We start from the raw sequence: 25,528 nt of genomic DNA on the forward strand, positions 1-25,528 counted from the left end.
AACTAAATCAAAATGATGAGATTATAAATCACAAATTTAGACCTACTTAACCAAAAGCTTAAGTTTCTAAATCAAAATTGTGTCATACAAGTTAATTATTATGAGATGAGATACTAAGTTACATTTTATACTGTTCAAGTCGGTTTATTTACCGTCTCATGACTTCAATACCGCTACATGTTTCCAACTGAAGGGATATTAATACATTGCCTATCGCCCAATATGAGCTGCTAATTCCTCCAGCCCCTTGTCGCCCTGCAAAGGATCAGTGGGTCTGTAGATAACAGATGGATGAACGAATGATTCAGGCTGACTGAGAGCCTCACAAAACACCAATGAGTCCACTTTTATAACTAACTAATAATTCAGCAGCTCTGAAGGTCAAAACATCAAGAGACAATCATTGAAATTAATTTTTGTGTGAATATCATTTTATTGATGTAACATCTTCAACAACATTCTCTCCAATGCAACTTTGACAAAAAACACTTGGCACTGTGTTAGAGAAATTCACACGAAGCCGATGTAAAAGTAATAATCACAGAACATTTATTCTTGCAAGAAGGAGACAGGGTTGTCTCCTTCCTAAAAATCTAAAATAAATTCGAAGACTTGATTAAACCAGAAAGGTAAAAATCTCAATACACATAGATACTACTCAGTGCGTGTTACCTTGACATGTCACTACTCTCGTCCTGGCTTTTTAAAAATCTATCATCTGTTTGTCACCACGAAATACAGGCATGGTGTTGAAAGTTGTTCATGAAAAAAAGTGTGGGAGACAATTTGTCCGGATTCGTGCATTTTATCACACAATTTCATTCCATTTACCAACCAAGTAAAGTAAGCAAAGTTAAGTGTTCATTCTTAAATGCTTTACATCCACTTGAAAAGTAGATTCTTATTCTGAATAATCAGATGGTTGTATCCTGTGAAACTGTAAATGGCTATGAGCAGTGTATACAATCAGTAGTTTTAAAACAATGAGTTTTTATCAAATGCCAGCAACATAACAATAGCTGTTTTTTTCTCTCAAGTGGTAGTTACTAAATTTCAGAATGAAACTTAAATTTCTTAATTTGGAGACAATAAAATAAAGATCTAAAAGACTTCTAAGGCAATTTGTACTTTAAAAAGGAGAGATGCTTTTTGAAAAAATTGGGTAGAGGGCCATAATAAAATGCATTCATTAATCTGACATTTTAACATTCAATGTTATTGTGTAATTTATTCAATAATATGCATACAAAAATAAACAGAAGAATGTCAGATTATTAAAGACATTTTAATCAAAAGGGACAAGTGCCTTGGTGCTCTTGCTATGACCACCTTGCTTCAGTATTTAGAGGACATATTTTGTTACGTGCAAGCTTTAGTAAAACATCAAGGCTCGCCATTCCTTAGCCAGTCTGTCATTGTAGCAGCCTGATAGTAACATCCTTTTTAGAGGGTTATTTTTTTTAATGCCAAGAGAAAAAGGTTTACAGTTTTTAAAACTCTACACACCGATTGTGTTAAAGTTAACAGCACTTCTAAATCCCCAAATTCCCTCCCAGCCCGCTGTCGATGTTTTGAAACTCAAAACAGTTCACAGAGTTTAAAAAAATCAGCATCAGTCAGGAGGTGTATCTTGGAGCTAAAAGCCTCTATCATAAAATATACAGTATAGTGGCTTCTTTTTCTGGCAGTGTACAGTAAAAACATCGATATATAAAAAAAAACTAGCAGCAGGGAGGCCTACAGTAAATGATCGAGAGCAACCTGTAACCAGAAGGTCACAGATTTGATCCCCACAGCAGAAAAAGAGTCCAGAGTGTCCTGCTCACTCACTGTGACTATCTCTGGGTAACAGCACCAGCTAAATGCTTAAAATATAAAACTATGGCAGCAAAAGAGAACAGCCCATAATCTCAAAAAACTCACACCTTTCCTCCAAGACAAATAAAATAGGATCAGAAAAAATATGATTTCTACTCCCGACTGGTGAATATGAAAATAGTTACATTTCCGATCAAAGGGATACTGCTTCAAAAAAGCAATGACATAGTTATATTTACATTAATATTACTGTGGCCTGTTCTGTAGTGGTTAAAATTGAGTTATTTTGAAATAATCGTTGTGAAATCCATCATGCTGATGTGAGTAAAAGACTCATTCCAGCGCATTTTGAACACACAAACAACAATAAATAATAAAGCAATGTGACATGTTTACATTCAGAGTGAAAACTTTCAAACCAAACAAAGTCTGATAAATAATTAGGACTAAACTCAAAGAACAGGAACAAAAAAAATTCACATTTAAAATGCAAAAAGTAAGCATATATTACTCTGTTGCTTTAATAATGACAATATTGCTGATTGATGAAATTTCATTGTTTTTCATCACATTCATAGCTCACCTATTAAAATATAAAATAAAGACTTTTACTTAATCAAGGTTTGCCACGTTACAGGCTTAGCATACAAGAACACTGCAACCTTACCAAAGAAAAACAAAAAAAAATCACAAGACATTTAAGATATCATTACAGCATCCTCAGAACTTGAAGTCCGACACCTGGTGAGTTGTTGTCGTGGTTGCAGAAGATTCACCTGCTTGTGTTTCAGTGGTAACCGTGTGCCGGGTGATTCTGGTGGTCTTGGTTAACATGGTAAGAGTTCCCTCCTCGGTGGAGGAGACATGGTGCTCTTCTGACATTTCCTGGGTGGTTAAGTCACGCCCTGAGGTGTGGAGGCAGAAAGACCCCAAGACGTCAGCCTCACCTCCCACCTCACCCTTCCGCTGGGCCTGAGGAGAACCCTCTGGGGTTATTTGGAGGAAGCCTTGAGGCGGATGAAAGGGAAACAAGCAGAGGCAAGTACAAGAAAGAAAGCAAGGAGAAGAGAGGGGGATAGGTGAAGAAATCAAGAAGGAAAATAAACTTAGTCTTATGTAGCAGAGACAAAGCAGGAGATGATATATTAATAATTTATAGAATAAACATAAGCAAAACAAATCACAGGCAAGAGGACAACTATGCACTACACTATACAAATGTATGATGCATAATGCAGTGCATATAGTATTAACTTCTATGATAATATAGTAAAATAATCATGTCAGTGTCAAGTATAATAGATATCTGTAATTATTCAGTCTCTGGTTCAATACTGCACTTTAAAGTTCGGGGGAAAAGACAGATAAGACAAAAAGAGTGGCCCAATTTAATGCAACAAAGGCAAAGATATACAGTCTTTAATGTGCGTCCTAGACTTCCAATAATGCAACTGGACAGCAGGTGATTAAAGCGCAACTTCACCCCAGGTCTAAGCCTACTTAGCCTAATTTAGAAAAATTAGAAAAATTAAACAACTTAATATACATACTCTTGTTACAGTGTAGTAAAGCCCATTACTATCGCAGATAATGAGTCATTCACTCATCATGAGACAATGATTCACCAGATTTTGTAATGTGCTTATAGCTTAATTTCCAGTACACAGAAAGGAGAACACAGGCTTGTGATGTGCTGTGATTGTAATGCTGCACAGTGGCTACGGAAAAAGTAAAAAAGATAGATGCTGTGGGGAGAGGCGAAGAGAGGGGTCTGATTAAAGGGCCTTAACATTCTTTTATTTTATGACGTAGATTATTCCCAAACAGTCAACTCTTATCTCAGAATTGACGATGCAAGACTAGGGCTGACTTAAAAACAGCAGATGGTGTTTTGAGTAATTTTTTTTTTTTATTTGGTAAGAAATGTCCATATTAACATCATCATTTATGTGTTTCATCACATCTACAGTCCTATCATTTAGTTTATGGCTTAAATGTGCAGTTACTCTTTAAGTGTTGAAAGAAAAACTGAATGAATCATACAAAAAGGGTAGTCTATACTGTATACTCCTCAATACATAACTTTTCAAAATATTCTTTGTAAGCAAGTAATCAAGTCTCAAGACTCCTTTTTAAACCACTACGTGATAAAACATGTTTGACTTTGACAGCATCAACCTTTTGTAAAAGTCCATGTCTAATTTTTCAAATGTTTTGTCATATCAGTTTGTTGTTTCATTATTCTTACCTGTGGAGTGTGGCTTCAGGGTGAACTTAGGGACCTTGAACCAGGGGGAAGACTCTCTTTCTTCAGACTCCCTGCTTCGGCTCTCGACCTCACTCCAAGCCTTGACCTTTGCTGAGCTGAAGTCCATGGTAAAACTAGCCGGAGACTCTGAGCTGTCCCTGTCCAGCATATCTGTTCTGGCATGAGATGACACCACATCCTTCAAGAGCTCCTCACTACAACCAGCAAAGGCCATCTTGCTTGATGTTACTTTAAGTCCTTTAGTGTCTTCCATTTCTCCCGGCGACGAATCCTTTTCCAGTTTCACACTCATTTCTGTGTCCTCCCCCTCTGCAGCTATCTTACCATATGGAGAAGTTAACTCCACCTTTGGAAGTTTGATTTGGCCACTGAATGTGCCTCTATTGTCTTTTTCACCTTTGAGACTTGAACTTGAACCTTCGCCCTTTAGACTGACATCAAACAACCCTGATTTGCCAGGAGAAAATGATACTGCTGATTTATCTTTGGACTTGTCAAAACTCGGCTTCATTTTGATTTTGGGCATCTTCACTTTGACGTCCTCTTTTTCAGCCTCAACTGTTGTCTTCTCTTCTAGGAGGCCTGTGCATGCAGCAGGCCCATCTGCCTGTGAAGGATTTACTAAGACAAAGACAGCTTTCTTTACTTTGGGCATTTTAGGGCCCTCATACTGGATTTCTTGTCCATATATATTCATTCTTCCCTCAGGAGAGGAGATGGAGGGTAATGGAACACCAAATTTAGGGATTTTGATTTTCTTTCCCTTTTCTGTTTTGTCTTCATCTTCATCTTGTGATGTACCTATATCAAACTCTATGTCTGGAATCCTGGGAACTTTGATTTCTGCTTTGGATGACAAGGGGCCACTCTCTCCTTCTGTTCCTAAGTCAGCTGAACCTTGTTTGGTTTTCAGACTAACACTTGGTAATGTAACCTCTGGCACTGGTATGTTAATACGATCTTTGTTCTCTTTATGTCGGTTGTGGGTTTCAACTTCAACTTCATACTCAAATCTTTCTTTACCCTTGCATCTATGTTTGACCTGACCACCTAACTCCTCATTGCCACAGTTTTTGCAAATTTTTGCTTCTGCTGTTACATCTCTGCCAGTTTTCTTTTTTGGCATTCCAATCCTGAATTTTGTTCCTTTGACTTTTGGCCCCTTTACTTTGCTGCTGGTTCCCGCTGTGTTGAGATCCAAGTCAGGTAGTTCAACTTTTTTCCTGTCCTTTTTGCCCTCTCCTCTATGAAGTCCTATATCAAGCTCCAGGTCTCCTTTTGGACCTTTGATATCTATTGTTGGCATCTTGAGTTTCAGACCTTTGTGCTCTCCATCTACATGAAGATCAGCTTCCCCATGTGCCCCTGTGTCTTGTTTAGGTATACTTTGTGTCAAATCAATGTCCATATCTGGAGATGTGACTTGTGGAACTTTTATTTTCCCTCCTGCCTCAATGGTTGGTAAGTTGATCTCTGCTTCACCTGATTTACTCTTCTGCAGTGATATACTTCCCTTTGGAAGTTTAACATGTGGACCTTTGAACTTTCCTCCTGTGACTTCCATTTCTATAGCAGGTGCTTCAATATCTTTACTTTTACCTTTAGGTAGTGAAATATCAACTTTTGGCATATTGATATATGGCAATTTGATTGTTCCTCCCTCTGCCTCCATTTTCTCTTCTGGTATATCAATATTTGCTTTTCCTTTAGGGATAGATATGTCGACATTAGGCATCTTGAACTGTCCACCATCTGCCTTAATCCCTACCTCTGCACCTTTGATTGAAGGTTTTCCTTTAGGAAGAGATATGTCCACTTTTGGCATCTTGAACTTTCCTCCTTCATCCTTGAGTTCAACTTTGGGACCTTCAGGTTTTCCTTTTGGCAGTGAAATGTCTACTGATGGCATTGTCATCTGTGGCATTTTAGATATGCCTCCCTCCATTTCAAACTTTGCACCTTCAGTTTTGCCACATTTTCCTTTAGGTAGACAGATGTCAACATCTGGCATTTTTAAGTTACCTCCTGCACCTCCCTCAATTTCAAGATCTGGACCCTCAAGTTTTCCTGTAGGCAGAGAGATGTCAAAATCTGGCATTTTCCAATGAGGCATTTTGAACTTTCCCTCAGTACCTCCCTCCATTTCAACATCTGGACCTTCAATCTTTCCTTTGGGAAGTGAAATATCAACAGACGGCATGTTGAAATGTGGCATATTGAATTTTCCACCTTCTCCTTGGATCTCCATTTCTGGACCTTCAAGCTTTCCTTTGGGCAGAGAGATGTCGATGTTGGGCATGTTCATGTGAGGCATTTTGAATTTCCCTCTAGTACCTCCCTCCATTTCAACATCTGGACCTTCAATCTTTCCTTTGGGAAGTGAAATATCAACAGAGGGCATGTTGAAATGTGGCATATTGAATTTTCCACCTTCTCCTTGGATCTCCATTTCTGGACCTTCAAGCTTTCCTTTGGGCAGAGAGATGTCGATGTTGGGCATTTTCATGTGAGGCATTTTGAATTTCCCTCCAGTACCTCCCTCCATTTCAACATCTGGACCTTCGATCTTTCCTTTGGGAAGAGAGATGTCAATGTTGGGCATTTTCATGTGAGGCATTTTGAATTTCCCTCCAGTACCTCCCTCCATTTCAACATCTGGACCTTCGATCTTTCCTTTGGGAAGAGAGATGTCGATGTTGGGCATTTTCATGTGAGGCATTTTGAATCTCCCTCCGGTGCCTCCCTCCATTTCAACATCTGGACCTTCGATTTTTCCTTTGGGAAGTGAAATATCAACAGAAGGCATGTTGAAATGTGGCATATTGATTTTTCCACCTTCTCCTTTGATCTCCATTTCTGGACCTTCAATCTTCCCTTTGGGAAGAGAGATGTCGATGTTGGGCATTTTCATGTGAGGCATTTTGAATTTCCCTCCAGTACCTCCCTCTATTTCAACATCTGGACCTTCAATCTTTCCTTTGGGAATTGAAATATCAACAGAAGGCATGTTGAGATGGGGCATCTTGAATTTTCCACTTTCTCCTTGGATCTTCATCTCTGGACCCTCAATCTTTCCTTTGGGCAGTGAGATGTCGATGTTGGGCATTTTCATGTGAGGCATTTTGAATTTCCCTCCAGTACCTCCCTCCATTTCAACATCTGGACCTTCAATCTTTCCTTTGGGCAGCGAGATGTCGATGTTGGGCATTTTCATTTGAGGCATTTTGAATTTCCCTCCGGTACCTCCCTCCATTTCAACATCTGGACCTTCGATCTTTCCTTTGGGAAGTGAAATATCAACAGAGGGCATACTGAGATGTGGCATCTTGAAATTTCCACCCTCTCCTTGGATCTCCATCTCTGGACTTTCAATCTTTCCTTTGGGCAGAGAGATGTCAAACTTGGGCATTTTCATGTGAGGCATTTTGAATTTCCCTCCAGTACCTCCCTCCATTTCAACATCTGGACCTTCAATCTTTCCTTTGGGAAGTGAAATATCAACAGAAGGCATGTTGAGATGTGGCATACTGATTTTTTCACCTTCTCCTTGGATCTCCATCTCTGGACCTTCGATCTTTCCTTTGGGCAGAGAGATGTCGATGTTGGGCATTTTCATGTGAGGCATTTTGAATTTCCCTCTGGTACCTCCCTTCATTTCAACATCTGGACCTTCAATCTTTCCTTTTGGAAGTGAAATATCAACAGAGGGCATGTTGAGATGTGGCATACTGAATTTTCCACCTTTTCCTTGGATATCCATCTCTGGACCTTCAAGCTTTCCTTTGGGCAGAGAGATGTCGATGTTGGGCATTTTCATGTGAGGCATTTTGAATTTCCCTCCGGTGCCTCCCTCCATTTCAGCACCTGGACCTTCGATCTTTCCTTTTGGAAGTGAAATATCAACAGAGGGCATGTTGAGATGTGGCATCTTGAAATTTCCACCCTCTCCTTGGATCTCCATCTCTGGACCCTCAATCTTTCCTTTGGGCAGAGAGATGTCAAACTTGGGCATTTTCATGTGAGGCATTTTGAATTTCCCTCCAGTACCTCCCTCCATTTCAACATCTGGACCTTCAATCTTTCCTTTGGGAAGTGAAATATCAACAGAGGGCATGTTGAGATGTGGCATATTGAATTTTCCACCTTTTCCTTGGATATCCATCTCTGGACCTTCAAGCTTTCCTTTGGGCAGAGAGATGTCGATGTTGGGCATTTTCATGTGAGGCATTTTGAATTTTCCTCCAGTACCTTCCTCCATTTCAACATTTGGACCTTCGATCTTTCCTTTGGGCAGAGAAATGTCGATGTTGGGCATTTTCATGTGAGGCATTTTGAATTTCCCTCCAGTACCTCCCTCCATTTCAACATCTGGACCTTCAATCTTTCCTTTGGGAAGTGAAATATCAACAGAAGGCATGTTGAGATGTGGCATACTGAATTTTCCACCCTCTCCTTGGATCTCCATCTCTGGACCTTCAATCTTTCCTTTGGGAAGAGAGATGTCGAACTTGGGCATTTTCATGTGAGGCATTTTGAATTTCCCTCCAGTACCTCCCTCCATTTCAACATCTGAACCTTCAATCTTTCCTTTGGGAAGTGAAATATCAACAGAGGGCATGTTGAGATGTGGCATACTGAATTTTCCACCCTCTCCTGGGATCTCCATCTCTGGACCTTCAATCTTTCCTTTGGGTAGAGAGATGTCGAACTTGGGCATTTTCATGTGAGGCATTTGGAATTTCCCTCCAGTACCTCTCTCCATTTCAACATCTGGACCTTCAATCTTTCCTTTGGGAAGTGAAATATCAACAGAAGGCATGTTGAGATGTGGCATACTGAATTTTCCACCTTTTCCTTGGATATCCATCTCTGGACCTTCAAGCTTTCCTTTGGGCAGAGAGATGTCGATGTTGGGCATTTTCATGTGAGGCATTTTGAATTTCCCTCCAGTACCTCCCTCCATTTCAACATCTGGACCTTCAATCTTTCCTTTGGGAAGTGAAATATCAACAGCAGGCATGTTGAGATGGGGCATCTTGAATTTTCCACTTTCTCCTTGGATCTCCATCTCTGGACCCTCAATCTTTCCTTTGGGCAGCGAGATGTCGATGTTGGGCATTTTCATGTGAGGCATTTTGAATTTCCCTCCAGTACCTCCCTCCATTTCAACATCTGGACCTTCGATCTTTCCTTTGGGCAGAGAGATGTCGATGTTGGGCATTTTCATGTGAGGCATTTTGAATTTCCCTCCGGTACCTCCCTCTATTTCAGCATCTGGACCTTCGATCTTTCCTTTGGGAAGTGAAATATCAACAGAGGGCATACTGAGATGTGGCATCTTGAAATTTCCACCTTCTCCTTGGATCTCCATCTCTGGACCTTCAATCTTTCCTTTGGGCAGAGAGATGTCGAACTTGGGCATTTTCATGTGAGGCATTTTGAATTTCCCTCCAGTACCTCCCTCCATTTCAACATCTGGACCTTCAATCTTTCCTTTGGGAAGTGAAATATCAACAGAAGGCATGTTGAGATGTGGCATACTGAATTTTCCACCTTTTCCTTGGATCTCCATCTCTGGACCTTCAAGCTTTCCTTTGGGCAGAGAGATGTCGATGTTGGGCATTTTTATGTTAGGCATTTTGAATTTCCCTCCAGTACCTCCCTCCATTTCAACATCTGGACCTTCAATCTTTCCTTTGGGAAGTGAAATATCAACAGAGGGCATGTTGAGATCTGGCATACTGAATTTTCCACCCTCTCCTTGGATCTCCATCTCTGGACCTTCAAGCTTTCCTTTGGGCAGAGAGATGTCGATGTTGGGCATTTTCATGTGAGGCATTTTGAATTTTCCTCCAGTACCTCCCTCCATTTCAACATCTGGACCTTCGATCTGTCCTTTGGGCAGAGAGATGTCGATGTTGGGCATTTTCATGTGAGGCATTTTGAATTTCCCTCCAGTACCTCCCTCCATTTCAACATCTGGACCTTCGATCTTTCCTTTGGGCAGAGAGATGTCGATGTTGGCCATTTTCATGTGAGGCATTTGGAATTTCCCTCCAGTACCTCCCTCTATGTCAACATCTGGACCTTCAAAACCTTCTTTGGGCAGAGATATGTGACCTTCAATGTTACTTGTTTTTCCTTTAGGAAGGGACAAGTCAATTTCAGGCATCTTGATACCTGGCATCTTGAATTTGCCTCCTAGTCCATCAACCTTTGCCTCATGCTTTACTCTTGGCAAGGACACATCCAGGTCTATTTTGGGAATGGAAACGTCAATTGTTGGCATTTTGGGTATTTTGAGATTTCCCTCATAACTTCTGATATCAGCCTCTGAGACATCAACCTCTGCTTTGGGGAGAAGAACCTCAGTCTCTGATGTTTTAGCTGCTGGTAGTGACAGCTCAACAGAGGGCATCTTAACCTTGGTCTTAGACTCAAGGTAACCACTTGGCTTACCTAACTCTTTTTCATTAGAGCCAAATCCTGACATGGAGAACTTCGGTAGTTTGATAGAGACATCTGGTGCATGAAAGCCACCCTTCCTTTCCACTTCTGCCCCCAGTTTAGCATCAACCTCTCCCTCTGGGAGTTGACCTTTTGGTGATGATATTTTAAACTTGGGGAATTTCACTTTGTATTTAGATTTTTTGTCAACACTGATTTCCGGTTTAGAAATGCCAATTTCCCCCTTTTTCGCTTTGACATCCACATCAGGACAAGACACAGATACATCTGCATGCTTTTTGGATACACCAAATGAGGGCATTTTTATTTTAGTCTTTTTTGCTTTGACTTTACCGTCCCCATCAAACTCTACTGATGGTGCCCTAATCTCTCCTTCCGCATGTGGCAGGCTGAGGGAAACATTTCCCTTGGGGACAGATATTGCCAAATCACCACTCTTAGACTTCCCACCAAACCTGGGAAGAGAGAAACTGGGGACTTTGAGGGAGACATCAGGTATATCAAAGCTGCCCCCTGAAGAAGGTCTGCCCCCCTCTGCTTTAAGAAGCTCCACTTCCACATCGTCAGCTTTAGGTTTGGTGAGGCCAAAGTCTAGATCCACTTTTGGAGCTGAGATGTCAACTGTCGGTAGTTTGACAGAAGGAAGTTTGAGGGATGCATCTGTACCATCTACACCACCAGAAATCTTCAAATCTCCAGATGCTTCAGGACCACTGGTGTCCACTTTAAGACTTTTGTCTTTCAGCCCAGAGGGAAGGCTGAGGTCAAGATCGAATCTGGGGAGATTAATGTCAAGACTTGGCATTTGGAGCCCACTACCTTTTTTACCAGATAGGTCAACTTTTGGCACTTCAAATTTTCCCTTTCCAGAAGGTCCTTCAATATCAATATCTCCCCCCACTTTTCCCACTGGAACGGAAATGTCAACAGCTGGCAATGCAATCTCTCCTCCCTTCATCTGTGGTCCTTCCACTTTGACATGGCCTTCTGGCAGGTTCATCTTTGGAAGTGAAACGTCAAATTTGGGCATTTTAAATTGACCCCCCTTTACCTCAGGACCCTCAATATTGAGGTCACCTTCAACTTTTCCTTTGAGGGGTGAAATGCCACCTTTAAGTTCAGGTCCTTCAATATCAAGATCAACTGCTTTTGCTTTTATTTTAGGTAGAGAGATATCAACCGATGGCATATGAAACTTGCTTCCTTTACCCACATGTCCCTCAATGTCAACGTCTCCCTTTACTTTTCCTTTTGGGAGTGAAATATCAACTGTTGGTATTTCCACATTGCCCTCTGGCAGGTTCATCTTTGGAAGTGAAACGTCAAATTTGGGCATTTTAAATCGTCCTCCTTTTACTTCAGGGCCCTTAATACTGAGGTCAGCATCAGCCTTTCCTTTGGGGAGTGACAGGTCAATGTCTGGTAGGTTGATTTTTCCTCCCTTGATTTCTGGGCCTTTTGCACTTACATCACCTTCTGGGAGACTTACTTTTGGTGAAGACACATCACATTTTGGCATTTTAAATGTACCCCCCTTCATCTCAGGGCACTCAACATCAAGGTTGCCTTTTCCTTTGGGGAGTGAAATGTCAAAAGTTGGCAAGTTAAACTTTCCTCCTTTAACATCAGTACCTTCAGGGCTGATATCTACTTTTGGAGACTTGATATTAGGGAGTGACATGTCACCTTTGACTTCAGGTCCTTGAATATCAACATCAACTCCTTTTACTTTGATTTTAGGAAGTGAGATATCAACTGAGGGCATGTGAAATTTGCCTCCTTTACCACTGTGCCCATCAATGTCAATATCCACATCTGCTTTTCCTTTTGGAAGTGACATTTCAATAGTTGGCATATCAATTTTTCCTTTCATATCTGGTCCCTCCACATTGGCATCAACCTTTGGGAGACTCACTTTTGGTAAAGAGACATCAAATTTCTGCATTTTGAATTTCCCTCCTTTCACCTCAGGGTTATCAACGTTTGCTTTGGGAAGTGAAATGTCAACAGTTGGGATGTTGACCTTTCCTCCTTTGACATCAGGACCCTCAAGGCTGATATCTACATCGGGAGATTTTATTTTGGGAAGAGAAACATCAAGTGTTGGCATGTTTAGTTTTCCACCTTTAACACCAGGGCCTTCAATATTTATGTCTAGACCCTTAGCTTTCATCTTAAGAAGAGAGATATCAACAGAGGGCATATGGAACTTGCCTCCTTTGCCAGCATGCTCTTCAATTTCAATTTTCCCTCCTGCTTTTCCTTTGGGGAGTGAAATATCAATGTCTGGCATCTCAATCTTCCCTCCCTTAATGTCTGGGCCTTTTAGTTTGACATCCCCCTGTGGGAGACTCACTTCTGGCAATGAAACATCAAATTTTGGCATTTTATATTTACCCCTCTTCAACTCAAGCCCCTCAATATCGAGGTCACCCTCAACGTTTCCTTCAGGGAGGGAAATGTCACCTTTAAGTTCAGGGCCTTCAATATCAACATCAATTCCTTTTGCTTTTATTTTAGGTAGAGAGATATCAACTGAGGGCATATGAAACTTGCCTCCTTTACCCACATGTCCCTCAATGTCAAAGTCTCCCTTTACTTTTCCTTTTGGGAGTGAAATATCAACTTTTGGCATTTCCACATTGCCCTCTGGCAGGTTCATCTTTGGAAGTGAAACGTCACATTTGGGCATGTTGAATTTTCCCCCTTTTACTTCAGGACCCTCAATACTAAGGTCAACGTCAGCCTTTCCTTTGGGAAGTGACAGGTCAATGTCTGGCATGTTGAATTTTCCTCCCTTGTTATCAGGGCCTTTTATTTTTACATCACCTTCTGGAAGACTTACTTTTGGTAAAGACACATCAAATTTTGGCATTTTAAATTTGCTCCCCTTCACTTCAGGACACTCAACATTAAGGTCACCCTCAAATTTTCCTTTGGGGAGTGAAATGTCAACAGTTGGCAAATGAACCTTTCCCCCTTTAACATCAGGACCTTGAAGGCTGATTTCTACTTCTGGAGACTTAATTTTAGGGAGTGAAATGTCACCTTTGACTTCAGGTGCTTGAATATCAACATCAAATCCCTTGGCTTTGATTTTAGGAAGAGAGATATCAACTGAGGGCATGTGAAACTTGCCCCCCTTACCCCCACATCTGTCAATATCAGCATCTCCCGCTATTTTGAATTTGACTCCTTTTACCTCAGGACCCTCAAGACTGAGGTCAGCCTTTCCTTTAGGGAGTGACAGGTCAATGTCTGGCATGTTGATTTTTCCTCCCTTAAATTCAGGACCTTTGACTTTTCCTTTAGGAAGTTCAATATCATATGAGGGTATTTCAATATTCCCATCTTTTCCAGAGTGAATGTCAATATCAATGTCTCCCTGTGCTTTTCCTTTGGGAAGCGAGAGGTTGATTTTTGGCATTTCAAATTTCAAACCTTTAACTTTCGGACCTTGAAAATTCACATCTCCTTCAGGGAATTTTACTGTAGGGAGGGTGATGTCTACAGACGGCAGGTTGAATTTGCCTCCTTTTCCTTCACCTTCGAAACTGATACCCTCTAATGGCCCTTGAGGGGTTGAGATGTCAATAGTTGGCATTTTAATTTCCCCACCTTTGATTTCTGGTCCCTCGATGTTGATGTCACCTTGTTTTGATTTAATTTTAGGGAGAGAAACATCAATTGAGGGCATATGAAAATGCCCTCCTTTACCTTTAGTTTCTAGGTCACCCTCTACTTTCCCCTTTGGAAGAGAGATATCAATTGAGGGTCCCTCAAGGCCAATATTTCCCTCAGGCATCTTCATCTTTGGTCGCGAAACATCAAATGTAGGCATCTTAAATTTGCCTCCTTTTCCTGTGGGTCCCTCAATATCTATCTTACCCTCTGCTTTTCCTTTTGGAAGAGAGATATCAACTGCAGGCAGTTCAGCTTCAACATCGATGTTACCCCCCAGTGATTTGATCTTCGGTTGTGACACATCTAAAGAAGGCATCTGAAACTTTCCTTCTTTGGCTCTAGGACCTTCAAATTTTACCTCCCCCTCTGCTGATTTCATAGCAGGAAGAGGGATGTCGACTGACGGCATGTTAAACTTTGCTCCACCTTTGACTTCAGGTCCTTCAATATCAATCTCTCCCTGCTTGGTTTTTATCTTTGGGAATGAGATGTCGAAAGTTGGCATCTTGAACCTAGCACCGCTACCACCACTGCCCTCCAGCTCCATGTTGCCCTCTATGTTCACCTTGGGGAGTGAAAAGTCAACATTTGGTTGTTCAGGGTATTCTAGCTTCACTTCTCCTTCAGGTAGCTTCATTTTTGGGAGAGAAATGTCTAAAGAGGGCATGTTGAATTTGCTTCCTTTTAATTCGCTGCCATCAATGTTCAAATCTCCCTCTATGTTTCCTCGAGGAACAGAGATATCAACATTAGGCATCTTGATCTTTCCACCTTTGATTTCAGGTCCCTCTAAAACAACCTCTCCCTCAGGCAACTTCATTTTTGGAAGAGTTACATCATATGAAGGCATTTTAAACTTGCCACCTTGTCCCTCAAAGTCTCCTTGCATTTTGCCTTTGGGTAGAGAAATGTCTAGTGTGGGTATTTCAAATTTACCACCTTTCACTTCAGGGCCTTCAATGTCGACCTCCATCTCACTCATCTTCATTTTAGGGAGAGAATAATCAAAAGATGGTAATTGAAATGTTCCTCCTCCTTCAAAATCAGGTGTTCCTGCTTTGCCTTTGGGAAGCGTCAGGTCTACTTTGGGTAACTTGAAACCTTCTCCTTTCATATTAACTTCTCCTTCTGGTGACTTAATCTTTGGAAGAGATATGTCAAACTCAGGCAATTTGAACTTCCCATCTCCACCAACATAATAATCCATATCCACATCACCCTCTGGTTTCACCTTTGGGAGAGAGATGTCTACAGAAGGTAGAATGAATTTCCCTCCACCTTCTGGACCTTCAATATCCACTTTGGATGATCCAATATTTGGCAATGAGATATCAACCTTCGGCATGGAGATTTTGGGGCCTTTGAAAGTGCCCTCCACCTCATCAGGAATTCTGCGTCTGGTGTCCAATTCCAAATCAACTTCAGGCACAGAGATGTCAACGGCAGGCATTTTGATTGCTGTCTTCCCAGCTCCTTTAAACTCTGGGAGTGAGACTTCTACGTCAGACTTTCCCGTCACTTTTAGTACAGAAATATCAACAGAAGGCATTTGAATAGATGCAGCTTTTACTGAGAGATCGACTTCCTTCTTTGGTTTGGTGATATTTGCCTCAGGGAGATTAATCTCACCACCTCCTTTGATTGCTACTTTTGGAGGCGTTATGTCAGCGTGAGGCAGTTTAATTCCTTTGGATTTTACCTTGATGTCACCATCTATCTCATCCGAATGACGTGAGAGTCTAATTTTGGGCAGTTTCAACTTTGGCATTCTTAACTTTGCATCTCCTTTGCCTACGTCTACATCCACTTTTCCCACAGCTGTCTCTGCATCAGCTCCTCCTTTGATGTTGATTTTAGGGGCTTTGATTTCTGCCTTTCCTTTCACAGCGGGCAAAGATGCCTCAGCTTTTCCTGAAGGGAGTGCAAACTCCACATCAGGCGCATTAATCTTAACCCCTCCCTTCTCCATGTCCGTGTTTTTATCACCAGACAAACTGAACTGCACTGATGGTAGCTGGGTGTTTACACCCAGAGGGTTCAGCTCTACAGATCCAGTTTCCAACGCTGAGCCTGACTTTGTGTGTTTGGTCTTAGGAAACGTGATTCCAAACTTGTGTCCTTTTCCTTTGGTTTTCACTTTAGCTTCAGTTATCTCAGGTGGAGAGATATTCACCTGTCCCTCGAGTTGTCCTGTGTCCACTTTTCCTCCTGTGTCTTCTCCAGCGTAACTCTTTGTTTTCATGTGGGGAAACCTGAGAGGACCATGTAAAGAAAGGAGGGAGAGAAAAAAAACATTATAACAAAGATACAGCAATTATTCCAAAATGCCTGGCAAAGAATTCTTTATAAAAGAAAAAAAAAAACTTTTTAGATAATGCTTTTTAAATACAGGTAGTAAAAGTCTTGTATTACAGTATTCTTTACCATTATAATGTTCCTCAACATACCTCTTCACATGTTGCTCAGTCAGCACAGCAGGTAATTGTGAACATTTCAACGTGAAAAGTAAACAGAAAGGACACAAACAAGGCCAACCTGATCCTACTCTTTGCCTTCCCCATGGCGGCTGCTTCTTCTGCTGCTCCTTCTGCTTCAACCTTCGCACTCTTCCTTTGTTTGAATTTGGGGAGAGAAAACTCAACGTCTACGTCACTCATCTCCAGCCTGGGGGGCGTTCCCTCTATCACCAGCTCCTCTCTGCGCTTCTCTTTCAGCCTCTTCAGACCAAAACGACCACCTCTCTTCTTCTTCACCTTGAACGGCTTGCTGCCCTTCACACTCTGACACACACATGAATAACAAGAGGGTCAGTCAAAGGCCTGGAAATTTAGTATGGTACTATCTGTTGAGGTGCTGTCTTTATGAAGTTTGATCAAATGAACTACTGAAAGTATTTGGAAACTACAAATACGTTTTAAATCCAATTTGAGGCTGTAAACTGTTGGACTAAATGTTTATATTATTTCTAAGCAATGGAATTCAGTAATTTAGTTTGCAATTTACAACAAAACCCAGTAAAAGTATTTTGGCAAGGTAATGACCAAAGTCTGATTATGACAAACAGAAAATTCAATTTGATCTGAAACAACACAATTCAGTTCAGAGACTGCATAGCACATTGAAATACAGAATATATTTCATTACCATTTTGGCCAGCTTGGCTTTGGGACCTTTAATCTCCACACTGGGAACTCGAGGCCGCACGTAGACCTCTGCTTCAGGGATGGTCCTCCTCAGCTGGAAGCTGACCTTATACGGCTCTGCACACTGAAGGATTTTCAGAGCGTCTTCATACTTCACGTTGTCGAAGTAGACCTTGGCACTCAGCAGCTGGTCACCTTCACACAGAGAGCATTATCAATGACTTTGTCCAGTGTTAAATCCTGTCAAAGTCATTTATGAAACTGGCGTTGGGGTAAAAATCTAAATTCTAAACAAGCTGATGTATATTTGGTATCCTACACACACTAGCATTATTAAGGAATGGTAGTGCAGTAGTGTCCTGCATCCAGTGGTGAGTAGAATAGCCCAAAACTGCACTAATGAAGAACATTTATAATAACAAGTACCAGTGGTGGAAAGTAACTACTTTTATTCAAATACTGCACTTCTACAGTTAAGAGGCAAATATTGTACTTTTTTTCACCACTACATGTATTTGATAGCTTAAGTTATCTTGTGGATTAACATGCTGGGTGTTGTCAGACGTAAAACAGGCTTGACAATTTAAACCAGAGAGGACAGCAGAACACTACTAGAACAATACTTTTGAGCTTGATGTTACTCTTTAGCGTGAATGAATGCAAGAAATCTTTAGTAAAGCTGCTGTCTTGACTTCTTTCATATCATATTCACATGATTGACATTTACCAGATGGTCTGGTTTAGGTTAAAGGAAAGGAAGTGAACATACACCTGTATTTGTAATTGTTCAATATGTTTCTTTCAATATGTTTCATTCTTAACAACGTATCCTCATATCTTACGAAAAAGTCACTCCTCATTTTTCGTGCAATGTCCAACAAAAGTCCAGCAACATGCGTCAGTGTCCGCTCATTACAAGCATTCATTCTTTTCAAAATAAACTCCCGTCTTCACAGAAAACAACTTAATTAGATTTCGGCAACAAAACCACTTAGTTTTAGGAAACGATCGTTGTTCACGTTAAAATGTTCTAGTTACAAAGTTGACCTCTCGTTTCACTCCGGTCACGAATAACGGTCTCCTGGCTGAAAGACTGGATCAGGTGATAGCATCACATCCGTGTCTCTCCAGTCAAAGGAATACTATCTATAGTCTATAATCTTACTGAAATCATGTGTACACGGTACGCCTTTGTAACACCCACAAAGATTCACCCAAATAAAGCATAAAAAGAAAATCATAAAACAGCGCAAAAAAATGATCTAATAACAAGCGGCACACCTCATATAATCATTAAGACATATCATAAAAGTATGGTAATGGCACATCTGAAATAAGAATAGGAGGAAATATGAGGAAAAGCTGACATTTTTAAATAAAAGGTTCAATAGAGGTTCACTCATTCAGAGATAATGTTGTGATATTAAATCATTGTCAATTAAATACAGGTGTGTTCACTTGTACCTGAGGAGGACCATCTGTGGTTGAAATGCTGTCCACACAATGGAAGTAGTATGTGTTTTTTCCTCACCCATATTTTCCTTTCTATTTCACCCTCTTTGGTGTCTTTATTATAAAAAAAAAAAGCGTAAACACCAAACACACTGACTTGCTACAGTCTGTCTGTTCAGTGCCGCTAATGCTCACTCCCCCCTGGTGGTCACAATGAGAAACTTCAACACTGTATTCAATCGTTGCTAGCACAAAAGTTGTATTCGAAACAAGAACTTATTGTGCGATTATAGCAAATAACAACAGTAACATCATTATTAGAAAAAGAAAATTCTTTTTGCTCAGGAGATCATGCTAGCGGACGGTTGAAATGATTCTATGCACATGTATTGAACTTTACTGCCCTCCAGCGGTCAAAAAGGGGAACTACATCATAGAAAAGCTTCAAATCAGACGTGATAACATTATAATACTTCCGGTATTACTTTCAAAAGTAAATTTGAACGAATTTAATGGAAAAAGTCTGACACTTTATTGTTAATAACTAAAGCAGAAATTGACATGACACAAAAATGGCCAAAATTTAAGCAATCTGAATAAACTTTAACAGATAAAATTTAAATATTTAAATATTTCTAGTCATCACAGCTTGAGATGACAATCCATACATACATATTAATACAAACATTAATTCTCATTCTTCTTATTTTTATAATTATTTAGATTTATCAACAAGGTTATTCACAGTGTTGACGGTTTAAACACAAAGATTTGCGGCTGTCTGTCACACCCTTAATGACTATTATTCCCAAATATTGCATTCTTAATATCCAAGAATACTATATTGATGATCAGTTTTGGTTTGCAAACGGGCACACACTCACCAAAGCTCTTGGCAGTGTACATGTTTTCATATTGAAGCACCGAGTATGTTTCCTATAAGTTATACTGCCGGTACCTTCCTGGAGACTGAGATGCTTGGCGGCCGGTGAGTCTCTGAGGACGTCTTTCACAAAGATCCCTCGCTGTCCTCCACCAGTCACACTGTAGCCACTGGCTCCGGCCTCCGCCTCCGTCTCCACCACGATTTCCATGGATTGAGAGGCTTCCTCCACACACTAACAGACACACATACAACTTTTAATGGCACAACTTTTAACAAAATCAGGCCCAAGATATACCTTTTAGATCCGTTTTGTTTTGGCCTGTCTGCGGTTAGACTGATCTCAGACGGCCGTAGTTGTTGCAGTAACACTTTTTATTCATATTTGAAAATGAAGCCCTGATTTTCCACATTTTGCAGAGTGACATGTCATCAACTCACCAGGATAACCTGAACAAAACGTATTATGTATTCAATTTAATGGTTTTATTAACTAAACTCTAGAGTGACTAGACAACTCGGTCAGCATTCCTCAGCAGCAGAAGATGTTTGTTTAAAGTATAAATTCACTGGTCTTATCCCTGTGAAAGCACAAAGTAAGAGTGTCAAATCCAAATCACCAGGAACACTGAAGATTTAAACTATTTGTCTAAATTATAAGTGAAGAATTCAAAACATGCGATTCTGTGGATGCATAAAAACAAAAAATAAATAAATAAAAATATCAACATATTAGAAATTGAATGCTCTTCTGTCTTGTATTTCACTTTTGTCTCTTCTGGTAAATAAAAACATGTTTTAAATGTACAAGGGCTTCGACTGAGTTTTATATCTTGTTTCACTTGCTTGAGTGAGTGCAGAATATACTGTAGAGTTATTTGTCACTTCACACTTTACTTCTGAATCCATTTGATCTATTAAGCTGTGACGGAGGAAAGGTCACTCTATTCTTGGATTACATCCACTTTTTCCAGTGACTGAGTGAAGGAATAAACTCGAACCATAAAAGGAAACAGTGAACCTTATCAACCAGTGGAGTGACTTTGTGTGCATTGCCATTCCATCGCCTTTAACAATAGTTATGGTAGTTAAAGCTATGATCTCCAGTTGCTGATCAACCACGCATACAAACAAGAATAATCAATGTTTCATCCTTTATATGCGTTTATCAAATTGCTGCTTACTGTCTGTTCGTCTGTGGGCTCTGGGTCCATCTCTGGTTGGGCCAGTTGGCAGGTGGACTCTCTCAGTTGACTTCTCTTCTGACTCAACACCTGCTTCAGCTCTGCATGGAGCTTCTCCTTCTGCACCTGCACACAACGCAGACAATGCAGACGGGGGTGAGATGATGTGCAGTGTGGCTGGATGTCAAGAGGCCAAAAGAACAACATGGAAACAATCAAACTACGGTCGAAGAAGTGAGGTTTAAATGTCATCAGCAATAATCATTTGGGTTTATTGCTTTTACCTTGAATGTCTTATTAGAACTCCACCCTCATTTCTTTAATATATCCACTACTGGTCAATCTTACAAAATTATAATCATTAAAATGATGATGGTGAAAGTGGTTGTTACAATGATCTTTTAAAAAATAATTTAATTCAAGTTCAAACATGAATTTTTCACAGTTAATTATTCAAGTTCTTTCCTTTTCGGTAATATTAAAATATATTTTAATATTTCAACTGTTGTTTTTATTTTGTAATACACTTTGAGCTCCAATTAGCAAGTTTGTTATCATCCTTAATTTTATTAAAAAGTCAGTTTACAGCGATTGAAAGTCACTAACTTTAAATTAAACAAATTTAATGAAATAAAATGAAACAAAAATAAAAAGTTCATGCATTCATACATTCATGTATCTCTATAATGAATAGTGTCACAAAATAAGGGTGGTGTATTATGTCAACAGGAATTATATTAATGTTCAGTAGATGTTTTACAATGTTATTTTCCCTTCATCCCTCAGCGTGTGTTGTTTCAACATGCCTGTTAGCTACACTGAAGTTTCTGTTGGACACCAGCTTTGCTTCACAAGTGCTAACGTGCTACTTTTCAGTCCAAGAATGTGGGTCGGAGTGTTTGCATCGACACCTGCAGCTGGTTTCAGATCTGCCACATTTACAAGATTTTTGTTATTGACTTTGGTCCAGCAGCTAGCGGTCACCTACTGCACCAAAGGGTCGCTGAGCTCGGAGAAATGAAAGGTTGTTTATGTGCTGGACAATGACCTCAGCAGATCGGGCGTGGACTATTGTGATCCGGTTTGTATGGGTCTGCCTGGTGGCGGCTGGGGTCACAATGTCAGTCCCAATGCAGGTTCATGCAGAAACTCCTTCAGCTCAGACTCCAGCGGGGCCCTCCGGTAGAGACCAGCCCGTGTGGCAGACCCAGATCCGACTTTGCCGCTGCTTTCCGACCTGCAGTCGGAGCTCTGGTGGGAGATGGAGAGCTCCACGCCCGGCAGCAAGGTTTCACCTCCGGTCAGGAGCAGAGCTTCGCCTCGCTGCTCCGCCCATATTACTGGGCTCACTGGAGGGAAGGCATGGGCAGGGGAGAACCAGGGCTGCGTGGGCAGACTGTCAGACCCCTGCTGCAGTAGAATGAGAGGTTTTCTAAAGGGTATCTGGCGCTTGAAAAAATGGCCGCTTTTATCCACAGGGACCGTCAAAACCAAAGCAACATGGAAGTTCCTCGTAGTAGCGTTAAAACATGTAGCTACAGCCAGAAGCCGGTAAGCTTAGCTTCACATTCAGAGAAACCGGGGGGAGAACAGCTAGCATAGATCCGTCCAAAAAGGTAACAATTTCCACCTACGAGCACATCTAAAGCTCACCTGTTAACATGACATATCATGTTTGTTTAATTAAAGTGTGAAAAACAGGCATTTTGACATGTTACAGGGAATTTTGTGAACTATTTCTTGTTTGGGAGCTGTGGCTTCCTGTGAGGTTGTCAGGCCGGCGAAGAGGCTAAGCTAAGCTAAGCTAAGCTAACCGGCCAAAAGAAGGTTGTTTGACCACTCAGAGCCACTGTCCGTGCAAACACCAAAGCACAAAGCAATAAAGCAATAAAACAATAATGATAGCTTCTTGCTAATGTCAATCATTCGTTAGCCCTGGAGTAGTGCTATCCATCATATTGCGAATTTGCGCAAAAAAGAGAATAATCAAATACATCGAACTCTGTGTGTAACAATTTTTGTCATTTGACAGATTAACAAAACGCATACGAAAAACAATGGCCTTAACTCTAATAAGCATAAATAACAAACTATCCCTTTGAAGAAACAGTTTTTTTATGACTTGACCACATTGTTCTTTCTGGCGTGCCCCCATACTGCATGTTCAACCTACACACAACCAAGTAATTCTTCCAGCTAACTACAAGACTCGAAAATCCCTAAACACCACGTGATCTGGAATTTCATTTTATTGCTTTTTCTTTCTGAAACGTATTTCTACACACACTTATGGGCACGATAACATCCCTGCAGATGCATGCATTTGTAAATGGGTTCCCTTGTGTGTGTGTGTGTGTGTGTGTGTGTGTGTGTGTGTGTGTGTGTGTGTGTGTGTGTGTAGTACTGTTTTAATACATGTAGGGTGTGTGTATGTGTGTGTGTGTGCGGGTGTGTGTGTAGTAGTAGTGTTTTAATACATGTGGGGTGTGTGTGTTTGTGTGTCTCACCACTCTCTCGGGGCTCTCCTGTTCGTCTGCAGAGCCGCTGTGGTGAGGGTTGCGTTGTTGGGCGGAGGGGGATCTGTTAGAGGGGGGCGACCGCCTCTTGTCTTTCACCTGCCCCGCACAGCAGAAGATGGCGTTAAGTCACTTTGAAACATTCAAGAAGCAGCGTTCTCTTCGGTGGGGTTTTGCCCTTTAACTAACAAGATCATCTGGGCCTCCATTGCAGCTTTGTGCTGCAGGTTCTGGGAGACTCTAAAGCACACGAGGGCCTGTGAACGTGAATTTATTTTACAGCAACTGCTGACATTCTCGGCAGTGGAGCAACCAGAGAGAAGCGGAGCTCCAGGCTCCCCAGGTTTGAATATAAGTCACGGTGTGCATGTGAGGTTAAGGCAGCTTGAAAAAAGGAAATACAAGCTGTTGTACTCTGAGGTACTCTGTATGCTGAACACGCTTTGCTACCAACCCAATAAAACTTGAGGATGTAGTCATGAAACTTCAGTCAGAGCACAGAGGCAGTAACAGCATGTCTTTTTTTTCTATCTCTGAGGAAGTTCAACTTATCGTCATCCTCTGCAGATGAGTGATTGTCTTCCTTTACGACTGAATTCATTTTATCTTTCTGGGTTACTTCATTATTTGGGAACAGTTCTCTCACTAGGAGACTGGGGTGGGGGTTAATTATTTCTCTCCTTTATTTCATTGAATCTATATAATAATATAGACATATAGACCCTCCAGACGCTTTACTATCATTATTATCGTGTGTTTTTATTTGTAATGTGTGTGTGTATTTGTTTTCTTCTTTCTTTACCTCTTACCTCCTCTCTGGAGGAAACACGTCATGTCCCAGCCTCCCACATCTCCTTCCTCTAACGCTTCTTAAACCCTCGCATGGTTAATCTTGTAAAAACATCCTGTTTTAGTGCTTCACCTGTTGTCAGGCTGCCGTGACCTCCGACTCTTATCAACAACATGTTTTCCGGAGCAGATTGTGAGCTAAACTCCTTAAAAGAACAACTGCTGTTATTATTCCTTTCATGCTTTTCAAAAAGACTCATTAAGATTCATTATCGACAACCAAATATCTAATTCTTAAACCTTTTTGACACACAGTGGCCCTATCAGTTACTGTGTGAAAATCAATAAAAACACACTCACACACACACACACACACACACACACACACACACACACACACACACACACACACACACACACACACACACACACACTCTAAACCTGAAGCTAGAATGATTTAGCACCCTGTATATGGAGTTAAGCTCACATTGAAAAAAGAATGCACAACTCTCTTCATAAAGTATAATGAGTAATAATGCACTACATTTGAAACATTAGCAAACACGGTAAAGTCAATTATTGTGCAGAAAAACAAACGGTGACGTCTGTCGACTCATTTCAGTCATCAAACAGCAATCCCATAAAAGAATCGCTCCACTGAGCTAAACGTGTCGTCCACACATTCAGAGCGGAAGTGCAGCTCGTTACTACTGTGTGAAGGACAGATGGCGCTTTTAAAAGGGATTGAGAACACAAATAAAACATGTACCATCTCCTTCTCAGTGAATACTGATGCAGTGTTACGGATCTCACTAAAGAACATTGACAGTAGCATGGTTGGTTTGTGTATTTGCATGAGCAGAGAGACGTCTATGTGTACTTACGGCTTGATCTCTGGTCTGGCTGAAAACATGGCTGTCCTCTTGGTCTCTGTCAGAGTCTGAAACAGAAAAATAAAAATTAAGGTTATTATGTTTTTTGGGGGGGAAATAGCTTAGTGCTTATCTAGTTTGAGTAAGTGGACATGATTAGGGCCCTCGTCATATTGCGTATGAGAGTCTATACTATAAAATATTTTATATTTTTTTATATTTTATATTTTTATATTACTATAAAAAATAGTAATGAAAGCCATTTCCTGAACTGGCTCAATGAATTTAACTTGACTCAATTAACTCAAACTGCTAAAAAAAAAGACAGAAATGAGGTGTATAGAGAAAGGAATAGTTGATCATGCTACTCTAACTTTATACTATGATGGTTGCTGATTTGTTTTCTTTTTTTCTTACAGTGTGTTGATTTTCATATTTTCTAAATTTTTT

At 40.7% G+C, this 25,528-nt stretch overlaps 1 protein-coding gene across 1 annotated transcript; it reads right to left on the reverse strand.

Annotated features, from left to right (window-relative positions):
• Positions 1-409: 409 nt before the first annotated feature.
• Positions 410-25,145, reverse strand: prx (periaxin). The gene is made up of 8 exons (XM_068713086.1): positions 25,091-25,145; positions 23,409-23,516; positions 20,902-21,027; positions 19,793-19,952; positions 17,384-17,577; positions 16,775-17,019; positions 4,067-16,491; positions 410-2,825 (listed from the first exon to the last, which is right to left on the reverse strand). Exons 3-8 carry the CDS (start codon positions 20,929-20,931, stop codon positions 2,539-2,541), a joined length of 13,341 nt encoding a protein of 4,446 aa, XP_068569187.1. The 5' UTR covers positions 20,932-21,027; positions 23,409-23,516; positions 25,091-25,145; the 3' UTR covers positions 410-2,538.
• Between the last annotated feature and the right edge of the window lie 383 nt (positions 25,146-25,528).

Source organism: Cebidichthys violaceus, unplaced genomic scaffold (genome assembly GCF_023349555.1).
Source record: "Cebidichthys violaceus isolate CVI_PGR_0920_01 unplaced genomic scaffold, fCebVio1.0.p SCAF_1, whole genome shotgun sequence".
Lineage (NCBI taxonomy): Eukaryota > Metazoa > Chordata > Actinopteri > Perciformes > Stichaeidae > Cebidichthys > Cebidichthys violaceus.

Bases quoted from the DNA above. Each gene is read 5' to 3' on its own strand.
- prx (XM_068713086.1), bottom strand. From the start codon at position 20,931: ATGGACCCAGAGCCCACAGACGAACAGACA. The intron at 16,492-16,774 runs GTTGGCCTTGTT...TGGTCCTCTCAG, and splicing joins AAGGCAAAGAGTAGGATCAG to GTTTCCCCACATGAAAACAA. The intron at 2,826-4,066 runs GTAAGAATAATG...ATCCGCCTCAAG, and splicing joins CCTGAAGCCACACTCCACAG to GCTTCCTCCAAATAACCCCA.